The sequence below is a fragment of the Furipterus horrens genome, unplaced genomic scaffold, assembly GCF_987537825.1.
Source record: "Furipterus horrens unplaced genomic scaffold, mFurHor1.1.pri manual_scaffold_15, whole genome shotgun sequence".
Taxonomy (NCBI): Eukaryota; Metazoa; Chordata; class Mammalia; order Chiroptera; family Furipteridae; genus Furipterus; species Furipterus horrens.
This window is the reverse complement of record NW_028327185.1, coordinates 21811244-21824648: the sequence shown is the minus strand read 5'-3', so window position 1 is coordinate 21824648 and position 13405 is coordinate 21811244. Positions and strand designations below refer to the sequence as shown.

The 13405-nt window shown below is 43.6% G+C and overlaps 1 protein-coding gene across 1 annotated transcript in view; it reads left to right on the top strand.

The window, feature by feature from the left end:
- B3GALNT2 (beta-1,3-N-acetylgalactosaminyltransferase 2) overlaps nt 1-13405 on the top strand; it is a 60948-nt gene that overhangs the window by 35610 nt on the left and 11933 nt on the right. Inside the window, exons 5-7 of the mRNA XM_090263451.1 lie at nt 162-257; nt 10044-10154; nt 13233-13302. Of these exons, the coding sequence (XP_090119577.1) occupies nt 162-257; nt 10044-10154; nt 13233-13302 (277 nt within the window). The remainder of the gene's footprint in view (nt 1-161; nt 258-10043; nt 10155-13232; nt 13303-13405) is intronic.

Here is a 13405-nt window from a genome sequence, read left to right as displayed (position 1 = left end):
GATTACACTGGGAAACCCAAATGACACCTGAACCACAGTAGAGTGGTATTGGTAACCAAGGTCAGGGCCACTGAGACCTAAGGTATTTGAAGACTTGTTGCATATGCAGTGTCCAACATGAAATATTTCTTCTTGTCCCCCCCCCACCCCCTGATTTGTAGGAGGCCCTCTTCACTGCTCGCTTTAGTCCTCCGAGCTGCGGCGTGCAGGTGAACAAGCTGTGGTACAAGCCTGTGGAGCAGTTCATCTTACCCGAGGTACAGGGTTGGGGGAAGGCCGGGGCACCCCTGCAGTCCTTCGTGCGCCCAGGGCTGTGCTAGGGGCAGGCACTTGATCTTCTGTTGCTCAGGACAGCTCTCCAGGGTGGAGGCAGATGAGGCCACTGACTGGGAGGGACTAAAAGGCCGCACCTGCATTCATACCTCCAGGGAGCTCCATCACGCCTGCAGGTTTCAGAACCACTCTTGGTAAAGCATTGCCTGTTGCTGCAGTTTAGTTAGTGGAGTAGAGCTGCGTGGCTGTGTCAGTGACAAAGGGGAGTAACAGGTACGGATCCACAGAACGGCCAGACACAGATACAATTTGAATAAATGCATTAGTTTACTTATCTAAAGAATCGGGCAGCCCTCGCCAGGTAGCTCAGCTGGTTAGAGCTTCACCAAAGGTTGCAGGTTTGGTCCTGGTCAGGGCACAAACGGGAGTCAACTAGTGAGTGCTTAAATAAGTAGAACAACAAATCCATGTTTCTCTCTCTCTTTCTCTCCCTTCTTTTCTCTAAAAATCACTATATTAAAAAAAAAAAAAAACAGGTCAGGGGTAGTTCAGATAAGAGAATGGTGAAGTGATGGTGATGGGCCACATTTCCAAGAGAAATAAAACTTCTCCAAGTTGTAGAAGATGTCTGAAAACACAGCTCACCTTCTGGGTCCCTCTAGGTCTAGTCGTAAGTAGCTGTGTGCTGGAGGCCCCTGGCCTGCAGGTGCCCGTGTCAGTCCTGTGTTACACTGCTGGGCACAGCGTGTTCATCCATCACGTCAGTCCTGAACTCAGTGCTTTGGAACCACAGCAGGAGTTAGTTTTCCCAGAAGCCCCTGGGAGTCACTTGAGGTCAGCTAGAGTTCATCCTGCGACTTCAAAACAGCTGAGATGTGGAGGCTGGACAGTTGACCAGCGACACCGGCCAACCAGGAAACGTTTTCCTCCCACCAGTCTTACAAGGCTGTTCCCCTTTATGCAGCAACATACTCACGTTCTGTGGCAGGCCCGGGTCTTTGGAGTCGTGTACAAGCGGTTGAAGCTACATATGCTGTTTCTGTCAGAGACGTCGCTATGTCGCCTACATATATCGTATCGTATCGTATCGGCAGCCGTCCGTCTCGAGAGACGATGGTGTAGCTTCTTAAGAGTCTATCTGCACCGCCGAGAATGGCTGTGCAGTCCGACTCGGGAGTGACACGGTATCTGTCTCCTCCCATGTTGAATCGACATCTTGCGATGACGCTGGAGTGTCCTCTCCAGTGAAGCTGAAGCTACAGAGCCTGGGCAGGGTGATATGGAGGGTCTGCTGTTGCCCATGCAGCAGACCCCCCCTCTCTTCGCAGCTGAAGGGCCCAAGGGAAAGATGGAGTCAATACAGCTTGGCTTCAGGTGTGCCGCAGGAGTTGCCGGTGTTGACTACAACGTCAAACCGCCTTAGGGACTCCGGCTCCGGATTTTCTGTCGGGGTTTACTCCCTTAGCCTTTCCCCTGAAGAGGTATGCCGCAAGGCAGCGGAGGTTTTTTGGAGTCAGAGTTTTCCTTCTCTGATGTGCCCTGACTGGAAGATCAAACCAGCGACACTTAGCTCGCAGGCCGATGCTCAGTCCACTGAGCCAAACCAGCCAGGGCAGCGCCTACATATAAACATCCGCTTAAAAACATCCTGAATGAAAGCAAAATTAAAGCACTCTTTCTCAGTGTCACAAAAAAGACTGTAAGAACATTCTCGCACCTCTTTTGTATATATAGCTGATAATTCTAGAATAATTGTTGGTTCAAATTTATACATATTTTAAGGTATATCATTTCTTTCTGGAGGGCAGTTAGCAGTTTGTATCAGCTTGGATAAGTATCAGCATTATACGGGGTGCCTGTTTTCCTATGTCCTTTGTAAGTTGCATACATGAAATGAACTTTCTTCCTTGTGAAGTGAGGTGTGTGGACCATCAGAAGCCTCTCTTATTTGTAATTAAGAGTACACAACTAAGTGGTGTTGGCCAAGTGTTGGACATCAGGTTTGAAGGGAGCGATTCTTGGGTTTGTTGATTCATTTGCTCAGAAGATACTAACTGAGAAGCTAGTATGTGCCGCGCCCGGGGGCTGTGTGAAGAGACTGCGAAGCTCCTGCCCTTCGAGCAGCTGCAGGGGGAGAAGTGCTGACTCGGCCGCTCCACTGAGCTTATGGTGAGCCAGGCACCGTTGTAAGCGTTCCCACACTTACTAACTGGGAAGCTTCTTTAGGGTCAAAGCAAGCCACCTGTAAGAGTCCTTTCTTTCTACTCAGAACGAGCATGGACAGAATCTAGCTCAGGCTTTGCGCGATTCCCAGAGGACTCGCAGTGTTATTCTGGGAACAGGAGCGCCAGCATTGCGTTAGGTGCTACACAGAAAGGCCTGAAGCCTGATGTAGGGTTCAGTTTCACAAAAGACTTAGAGGATCAGCATGAGTAGGAAAGAGAAGTGATGCGCCCGGGAGTAAGTATGTGAGGGCACACTGGGTGCAGGCACCTGCATGGGCGCCTGTGGGTGCAGCGTGGGTGCGTTTGAGTCCCTTCTCTGCCACTCTGTTGACCCGTGCACACTACTTAGCTCACGGTGTGTGTCTGTAGGTGGAGGTGCTGCACGACCCAGTTCAGAGGGTTATGCTAGGGACTGAGTGCTTTGATACATGTAGAACGCTTAGAATGCACTGTCCCGTGGTGAGCATTCAGGACATGCGTGTGTGCTGTCCTTATTTCTGCTGCTGCTCATCCGGATTGAAGGGATCCTGGTCTGGAGCAGTGTTTCTTCAGCTGGGGCACATGCCCCCAGGGGACAGTGTCTAGAGACATGCTAGAGACACGCTCAGTTGTTACAGCTGGGTGTGGAGCGGTACTGGCATCTAGAAAGGGGAGGCCAGCTACTGCCAAACATCCTACAATGCATAGGACTCCCCCGCAGCAGGGGTCGCCTGGCCCCACGCATCAGTGGTGCCAAGGCGAGAGACTGTTTAAGAGTAAGGAGTCACAATAGGGGACAAAGAGGAAGAAAATAAGCTTTAGTGCTTCAGGCTAATCACTGTTTGACAAAGCCTCTTCCATTCTCTTGGTCAGCCTTAGGAAAAGAATTACAAATTTTGGTGAGTCCACAAAACTATTTCTTTGCCTTACAATGTTCTTGCTCTTAGGAAGTACATGCTGAAGTATTTAAGTGTGAAATGTCACGGTTATCTACGTCTGACTTTGAAGTGATTGCACCACAGAAAAGTATGTGTGTATATTGACAGAGATAAAGCAGACGTGGCCAAATGGTAACAGTTCATGAATCTAGGTGATTTTTAATGCTTTGTGATCTTTATTTTACTTTATGCTTTCATCTAAATTGACTTTTTATCTTTACTTCTGAGTAATGTTTTTCCTTTTAAAAACATGCAGTTATTTAACGGTGGCTATACTAGGGTTGGGGGGCAGGATGGGAGATGATTTTCATTTTCTTCTTTTTGTGTATCTAAGTGTTCCATGATAAGTATGTATTCATTTTCTTAAAAAGAAAAATAAACTTTTAAAAATTAAGAAACATTCTTTCCTCTTACACACAATCCTGTTTCTTCTGAAACCATGTTAATTTACATTTCTGCTGCGTCAAGCCTAGGGAGGCTCATTAGCACAGAAAACTGACAGTGCCGAGTGGGGCGCCTGCCTGTCCTCAGCGGAGAGTGACAGGCGGAAGCAGATCGTTACTGTGCTGCGCGGGAGCGGAGGGGCTGTGTTGCTCGGCCCCTCCACCTCCTCGTCTCCCTGAATCATGAGCCAGCAGTGTAGCCTGTCAAGTAAGCAAATCTCTTGTAATGGTTTCATCGTGTGACTCACTGAAGCATAAACCCCAGTGGGGGGTCACAGATTTAAACGGAGACTTGCTGTGTGTTTCTCTTAAAATATTCATTTCTCTAATTTCATATTTTCCTCAGTAGTGCAGTTGAAACTTGAAACTAGTTTCAATAGAAAGACCATTTTTATTCACCTGAGTCACTGGATACATTATTGTTAGCATTGTGGACATTATTGTTAGCATTGTGGCTACTTACACGCTTTTTCTTTTTTATCAAAGTCAGAATTTTTCAGATGTAGCCATTTGTCCAATCCATCAGAAATGTTAGTGGTCACAGACACAAAACTACTATATGTCCAAGCTGTTCTGTGGTTTGGATGACAAAAATAGGTCACAAAAGAATTACATCACATGTGAGAGGCTGCAGATAGTGTGCTTACGTGATGGATGAGATCACTTAGAAAGTCTCATTTTTCCAACTCATACCATGATGTTTTTCCTAACTTTTATTTTGGTCTTATGCTCTTAGCAGGGACTTACCATAAACAACTTGTTTCATATCTGAAGAGATTCCTAGCGTTATGATTCCTTTGTACCTGAGAGTGGAGAGTAGGCCTTTGGGAATAGAAACTCAATAGTGACTGTGACATGGAGCAGGAGCAGGTATGGGGAGGGGAGGAGATGTAGCTGCTCCTCCCCAGTAGCAAAACAGTATGGTTATGTAAGTCCAGTGACTAAAGCAGGGTCATTTGGGGGGCCAGTGAGTTCTGGTTATTACATAGTTCAGTTAACTTGTTGATGTATCTTGACCCTGTATGGCAGGAGCCACTGTGAAAAAGCAGGTCACATGCCAAGTTTCAGTTGTGTGGACAGGGCACAGAATTCCTTGTCTGACATCATATTTCCCAGATTTGTAGTTCCGAGGCAAATCATTTTTATTTGGTCATTATAGCTTTACTTTTGGTCCGGTTCACTTGGAATGGCAGTTACTAAGATTCCCAGTGACCTTTTATCCTTACCCCAGCTGATCAGTTTGCTCTTGGCTTATATAATGTCCATTCTTTTGGTTCAACCACATCTGGCCCAGTCCTTCTTCCTGATGTATTTCATTATATACTCTTTTGCTTTCCACTTAAATATTAAGCATGAGGATCTGATACTCAGCCTTCTCTTTTACTCATTCTGTTGAGGCAATTTCATCCATTACCACCTATTTACTAATGGGGCTGTTAAATTTACAGCCCAGATTTCTCTCATGAACTCCCTACACACGTCAGCTGCCTACTGCACGTCTCTGCTTGAATGTCCTGTGGGCATTCTGATGATAATATCATCTCCATCTCACCCTTCTAATCTCCTTTATTTTCATACATGGATAATAGATCTCCTTTTTCTCAGGCACCCAAACCAGAAACATGGGATTTTTCCTCAACTCTCATTTTCTGAGCACTCATGAAATTCTGTCAAGTCTTTCTCCTAAACATATTTGGTATCAGTCCTTCCAAACTATGACTACTAAAGTTTTAGAAGAAAGTCAGGTGTACCAAGGGCAAGAAGTTGTGGTTGCATGGAGAAAGACAAGGTGAACCCAAAGTGGCCCCACATGGTGAGGGTTAGGACTTAGCTTTCAGGTCCTGACACTGGTCTTCCAGTTAGTTCATTTAGAGATGATCAGATTCTCACTGAGTGATGTTATATAAATTCACAGATCAGTTTATAAACCAGAATGTTGGTGTGTCCATCTTTAATGGGTGTTAGCTTATTAGAACTGTGATTTTCAACTGCTGTGCCACAAGAATTTTTAAAATATGCAATACCTGACAATTTTTCTCAGATCAGCAAAAAAATACATTTTTTGGTGTGCTGCAGAATTTTAACAATTAGTTTATGTGTGCCATGAACTGAAAAAAGGTAGAAAATAATTGTATTAGAGTGAGTTAAAAGTTCATGACCCCTATCTAGGAACTTCCTTGTGGGTATGTCAGGTACCTAAAAACTGAATTTGAATCATATTTGGTTTGGACATTGGATTTTATTGCAAAAGTGGGAGAAGGGGTTTTAGCTCATTTGGGTAGGTCGATTGTGACCTGAGTGCTTTATATCCTCCAATTATTGGATCTTTCTCCCCTTGCACATAGCTACATTGCCAAAATTTCTCTCTTACCCAATTTTCCTATAATTGCCAGTTGATACATTGCTTAAGGTATTGATCTTAGTAATTAAGCTTCAATATTAGAACTCTTCCCAGTTATTAGAAACATTATTTCCTTTAATGTAAGGATTTAATTAGTTCAACTCAGAGGGTAGTCTTGTCTTTCCCTTTCTTATTGAGCTATAATTGAGGTAAAACAGTTTCAGGCGCACAGCATAGTGATTCCGGGTTCCCTCTGGTGGTGGTAAAGCTCTATGTCGCTGAGCCGAGAAACTGTGCTGTACGTACTGCTAATCCTCAAACAGCCCTGTGAGGTGGCATCATCTTCTCAATTTTAAAGGTTAGGAAGGGATGAGACAGGTGTGTCTACAGGATCTGCCCTGAGGAGCCCTAGGGCTCCAACAGGTGCATCAGGTGTGGATACGATAGTGAAGATTAAGGCACATTAGCTGAACACAAAGTGACAGGCTGCCTGAGGAACCCAGACTCTTTCAGTGTTTTTATCTGTTTTAGCAGAGAAGTTGTATTGCTTAACAAACAACCAACTTGCAAACCACCGGTCTAACTTATTGTACAAATTTGATTTTGTATTGTTTCCTTATAATGCTTGCTAACTGAGTCATTACTGTAAAGTGCTTATCTCTTAATTTTAATACATGAAATTTTTTAGACCATTAAAGCTATATCTTTTATCTCATGCCCTATACCAGAATTAATTCTAATTGATTTTGAATTCAAAATTAAGTACACATTTTTTTTTTAGAGAGTGAGAGAGACATCAATTTCTGCTGTTCCACCTATTTACACATTTATTTTGAATGCCGCTTATATGTCAGGCCATTCTGAGTGTTGGGAATGTAGTGGTTAATAAGCTGGCAAGGTCCCTGAGGCCTGGTCCTCGAATTCCAGTGGGAGCAGTTAGCCTGACAATGGAAAAGTAAAAAGGAAATAATTACAGTGCAAAGTGGGATTAAGAAAGTCAGATAGAACTTAATGGTCAAGATGGAGGCACAAGTAGACAGGCTTTGCCTCCTTGGCTCCTTGCTCAGCCTTAGAAAGAATACAACTAGATCTCAAAACAAATAACACCCAGAACCATTGTCAGAAAATTGAGCCATATGGAAGTTTGACAACCAAGGATTTAAAGAAGCCACATTCATCCAGGTGGGTAAGAGGGACAGAGTTGCGGAAGCATGGCATGGCGCAGAGAGGCAGTGGTAGAATGGAAGATCCCCCATTCACAGATGGTGAATAAAAATTGGGAGTGTACCTTGGGAGTAAGTCCCAGACCAGACCGCACAGCCCAGGGTTCCAGCGCTGGGACGATAAGTCCCCATAACTTCTAGCTGTAAAAACCAGTGGGGGTTGGGGTGGTGGAAGAAACTGCCAGATTTTCAGGAGACTTGGCTTAAAGGGCCTGCACAGACTTAGGATATATGCAGACCCACCCATTCTGGGATTCAGCACCAGGGCAACAGCTGGAAGGGTGCCAATTACATACAGGAAGTAAGTGAAGTGATGGGAAACAAACAGAGTGAGCACCTGGAAAACCTCCAGAAGCCAGGCGGTGGCATTGTCCCCTGTCCAAGCCCTCCCCCCACACAGCCACAAAGCAGTGAAGCGGGTTGCCCGACCCTGGCGATTACCTAAGGCTCTGCCTCACATGATTTTCTACAGTAGGCCACGCTACTAAGGCAGGAAGTCAAAGCAGCTCTACCTAATACACAGAAACAAACACAGGGAGGCTGCCAAACTGCGAAGACAAAGAAATATGGCCCAAATGAAAGAACAGAACAACACCCCAGATAAAGACCTAAACAAAACAGAGATAACCAACCTATGAGATGCAGAGTTCAAAACACTGGCTCAAAGAACTCATTGAGTACAGCAGCAACATAAAACAAGAAATGAAGGTTACACTAAGTGAAATAAAGAAAAATCTACAGGGAATCAATAGGGAGAGGGGGAGCTGAGATTTAGATCAACGATTTGGAACATAAGGAAGAAATAAACATTCAGCCAGAACAGAAAGAAGAAACAAGATTTCAGAAAAATGAGGACAGTATAAGGTGCCTCTGGGACATCTCCAAAAGTGCAAACATCTGAATCGTAGGAATGCCAGAGGAGAAGAGGAAGAGCAAGAAACTTAAAACTTATTTGAAAAAATAATGAAATAAAACTTCCCTAATTTGGCAAAGGAAATAGACATACGAGTCCAGGAAGTACAGAGTCCCAAACAAGTTGGACCCAAACAGGACCACACCAAGAAACATCATAATTAAAAGCCAAAGGTTAAAGATAAAGAGAGAATTAAAAGCAGCAAGAGAAAAGCAGAGCGTTACCTACAAAGGGGTGCCTATATGACTATCAGTTGATTTCTCAAAAGAAACTGTAGGCAAGAAGGGACTGGCAAGAAGTGATGAAAAACAAGACTTACAACCTAGATTATTCCACCCAGAAAAGGGGGAGAGTGGGGGGAAAGGTACAGGGACTAAGAAGCATAACTGGTAGGAACAATAGAGAGGGGGATGTTAAGAATAGTATAGGAAATGGAGAAACCAAAGAACTTACATGCACGCCCCATGGACACAAACTAAGGGGGGAATTGCTGGAGGGAAGGGGGTAACGGGTGGACGAGGGCAAATGGGGAAAAGTTGGGACAACTGTAATAGCATAATCAATAAAATATTTTTTTCTTTTTTAAAGAAAGGTCGGTGTGATAGAGGGAGCCTAGGAGTTGGCTGCCTTCTGTTGCCTCTGGGGAAAGCCTCCCTCAGGAGGGGTGTGGAGTTCACCTGAGCAGAACTGAGAAGCCAGCTGAGCACAGATCCTAAAATGGAAACCAGAGAAAAATTAGAAGACAGTAGAATTTAAATGTATATCAAACCTTGGGGGAGGGGCGTAACTTCCTAAGCTCAGAATTTAATAATAATCACAAAGGAAAAGCTTGTCAGATTAAACGAGATAAAACTTACGGACCTTTTGAATTTTTAAAAATATAAATTACAAAAAATTCTGAAAAAATATTTTAGCATATATAATATACACAAGATTATCTATTAAAAGCTCACACAGATTAATAAGAAAAATAGGAAATTCAGTAGCTAAATGTCAAAGAAACATGACACAGCCATGCTCAGAGAAGTGTGTGTAGTTCACATACGTCACTAGAAATCCAGAGGAACACAAATCAGCATAAACTTCTTTTCTTTGACTAATACCCTGTACTGGGAGGGGACAGTACAACTGGTGTTTTCAGAAATTGCTAATGACCTTATAAATTAGTATAGTTTACTTTTGAGAAGCAGTTTGACACTGTGTACCAAAATTCATATAAAGATACAGTATATCTGTTTCTTATCCCGGCAATTCCAGTCCTGGGAATTTATTTTAAATAAATTATTGGGGGAAAATAAACCTTAGCACCAAAACATGGCCCACATGATTCTAGTAGAGCCTTGGTAGTGCCACATGCCCGATGGTTGGTGATCATTTGAGAGACTTCTGGCGTCTCTGGAGGGTGTGTTACCCGTAGAGGATAAAGAACTGCTGTGATGGCCGCAGTAGCTCAAGGAAATGCTGTGACTTCAGGGAAATAGCAAGCAGTGTGTGCAAAATGGTGTGCTCTTTGTAGTTGTTTTTTAGGTGTGTATCTGAAAAGACTAGATGCAAGAGTACACACCAAAACGTTAACAGTAGTGTGTTAGTCATGGGATAAAAATTTTAACCAATGTGTCTTAAGAAAAAATAAATTTTTCTTTTAAAAGTTACTTAAGACCTAATGACAACAATAAAGAAATGACTCACTTTTCATCTTTCACAAAAGAGCTTTGAAGGTACAATCGTGTGGGAGAGCCAAGACCTCCAGGGCCTCGTGTCAAGAAATCTCCACAAAGTGGCAGTAAATGACGGAGGAGGAGTTCTCAGGGTCATCACAGTAAGCCATTCCTTTTCTGTTTTAAGCTGTTTGGCGTACTTGAGCAGCTTTTAATACGTAAAAGTGTCTTTCAGTTTATTTTTACACCAACCCAGACAATATGGAATAATGAATCTTCTGTGTTTCAAAACATATGGTAAAAAATGTTGTGTAGTCACCATAATAAAGATAAAAAACTCAAATGTTCTGTGACTTTGTAAACTCTACTATTTGTAAATGCAGGATGGGGAGAAGCGGGTTTACAGTTGTGAGTACGTGAAACACAGAGTTTATTCTTGTATTACAGCATTTATTAATGTGTTATTTACCATATGAACAGCTATAAACCTACTTCTGCCCCAACCTATATAGTTTTGCCTGAAGGTCAGTGCATTTGAAAAAAGAGTGACGTTTTATTTCTCAGTGGTATTTAACATCAGGAGCAGTTGCTTAATAAAATCCGGAACATCCGCAGTCTGAGCTTGATGGTAGGATATTCGTTAAACTGCTGTGGCTGAACCCCTGGCGGTGGGCAAGGAGACACGTGAGTGGTGTTGCTCTTCATGGGGCAGGGCAAAGCGGCTGACGGACAGCCCTTAGTTCCTCCTGGCTTGATGCCTGTGTTGGTGGCCAGAGCTGTTTCATGCCTGGGACACATTTTAAAAAAAATACTATAGATGAAAGTGTTGGAAATAAGATTGAGTTTTCATTTTCATTTATATTGCTGAGATTTCTGTCATGTCTTTCATTTATTCGTATTTGCCTCATTTAAAACAATTTGACAGGTAAATTTCTCAGAGTAAATGAATGTAGGATGATAAAGAACATGTATAACAGACTTGATAACTGAGCAAAGAAATGTATTTTGGATCATAAAATTTGTGCTTTAATAAAAATTCCTTAAACAGCGGGGGGAGAAGGTATTGACAAACTTAAAATGATGGGCTCCAATTAGGCGGTGTTTGTGGTGCTGTCAGACGGTCGTTCATTCTCCTTGAGGCTCTGATACAATGATTGGAAAAGCACTTGCATGTCAATTCACAAATTAGTTTATTTCCATTAAATGTTACTCATGGGAATTAATTCCTGACTTTGAAATGAATGTCATATGGTATGTTACTACGTACCCATTCAGAAAACGTGTACTGCACACCGACTGTAAGCCAGGCGCAGGCATGGCAGAACAGGTGCATTACTGGCCCACAGTGGAACTTACGGGCCCCTGAGGAAGGAAGATGTGAAACAGTTGACCCACTGATTCACATGTAATTGCAAACCTGGCCTTGTAGGCCATGTTTAGGATTTCATCCTTTATTATGTAAAGTCCTTTGTTTCGGATAGAATGTTTTATGGAGTTTAATTATAGTTTTTCTTTCTTATTTTTAAGTCAAATATCTTTAGTATCTTGCCTCCTTTTCTATTTATGAAACTTAAAAATGTCCAAAACATACCAGAATGCTGTAGTAGTGAGTTGGTTACACAAAAGGAAATCAAATTACATCTGACTTGAGGACAAGGTTCAAATGTAGACTCAGGTGATCCAGTTTGGAGGTGAATATAGTTGTAGAGCTATAGATTGCTTAAACACTGAGGCTCCCTAAAAGAAGTCAGGTAACTTAGTAGCCTTCTCTAGGAAACCCCATGTGCAAACACAGATTTTCATCAAAAATGCATAGAGCTGAAAGTTCTAAGTCTTGCTCCCTTGCCAGCAAGTGATCATATCAGAAAATTTTAAAAACCAAAATAAAAGCCAAGTTCTGACTTTTTAGGTAGAAGTTAATAAACAGAAAGTACCATCACGTTCTAAGTAAGCCAAAACAATGTAGCATATACAATAAAAAGTAAAGAGCATGCAGCCTTTTATCAAACAGCACAGCTAGAATCTGTAGCATTCACTTGCTATTTCCTCTATGCTCAGCTGCAAACCGTGTTTTTTGTTAAATGACAGGTTAGGACAGTCATGTCAGGACTATCTCCGATAGCTGCAGAGCATTGCTTTGCACAGTACAGCCCCGCTGAAAGATCTGTCCGCAGAGGCGCTGCAGCCAGTGCAGTCCCCTCAGTCCCTTTGGTGGCTGTGCCATGTGTGCGCCACACACAGCTGCCTCACTGCACACTGAGCAAGGGCATCGCGTAAATCTCTAGTAGCAGCAGAGCCTCCGTGCTGGGAGGCCGCTGGGACTGTACTGGCTGTTGGTTTGGGGGTCTCTGGGCACCCTAACAGCGTCAGCAGCCCTGGTTAGAGGCCCTTTTCTCTGCACGGTCACTGGACTTCGAACTGTGCCTGGATGTATTTGGACTCATGGGAATTTCCCATCTCCAAGAAATGGAACAGCATGACTATACTGTAATTTTTTAAGTGATACGGTTACAATGCAAAATAAAATTAGATTTTGTACTGTTACGGTAGCAAGTTCAAGAATATATGATCCTGTAAGTTGGGATCCTGAGCCCTGCGTGGACTGCTGCACACACCTGATGTCGTCGGTAGCCGTCCATCTCGAGAGACGATGGTGTAGCTTCTTAAGAGTCTTATCTGCACCGCCGAGAATGGCTGTGCAGTCCAACTCGGGAGTGACACGGTATCTGTCTCCTCCCATGTTGAATCGACATCTTGTGATGACGCTGGAGTGTCCTCTCCAGTGAAGCTGAAGCTACAGAGCCTGGGCAGGGTGATATGGAGGGTCTGCTGTTGCCCATGCAGCAGACCCCCCCTCTCTTCGCAGCTGAAGGGTCCAAGGGAAAGACGGAGTCAATACAGCTTGGCTTCAGGTGCGTCGCAGGAGTTGCCGGTGTTGACTACAACGTCAAACCGCCTTAGGGACTCCGGCTCCGGATTTTCTGTCAGGGTTTACTCCCTTAGCCTTTCCCCTGAAGAGGTATGCCGCAAGGCAGCGGAGGTTTTTTGGAGTCAGAGTGATACACCTGATGTATCACTTTGTAATTAGATAACAGAAACAGGAGGACACTGATGTGACTCTGATAGCACAGTCCGGTGTGCCAGCAGCGTGGGCAGAGTTGGCCGTTGTGCAGTTACAGTGTGACTTCTGCCTGTCAGTTGGTAATTATAAGAAGCACCTGCATTCTTGTTTCTTCCAGGCTGCAGAGGGTGCCCTGCCTCATGAGTGTGTGGAGGGAGTCGCAGGTGGTTTTATTTACACTATTCAAGGTAAGTTGGCACGTTGAAAGTTGAAAAGCATACTGAATTGCATGTACGTAGTCTTATTCTACACTTGGACATAAAAGGTGACCTATTTATTTGTCATGAAAAA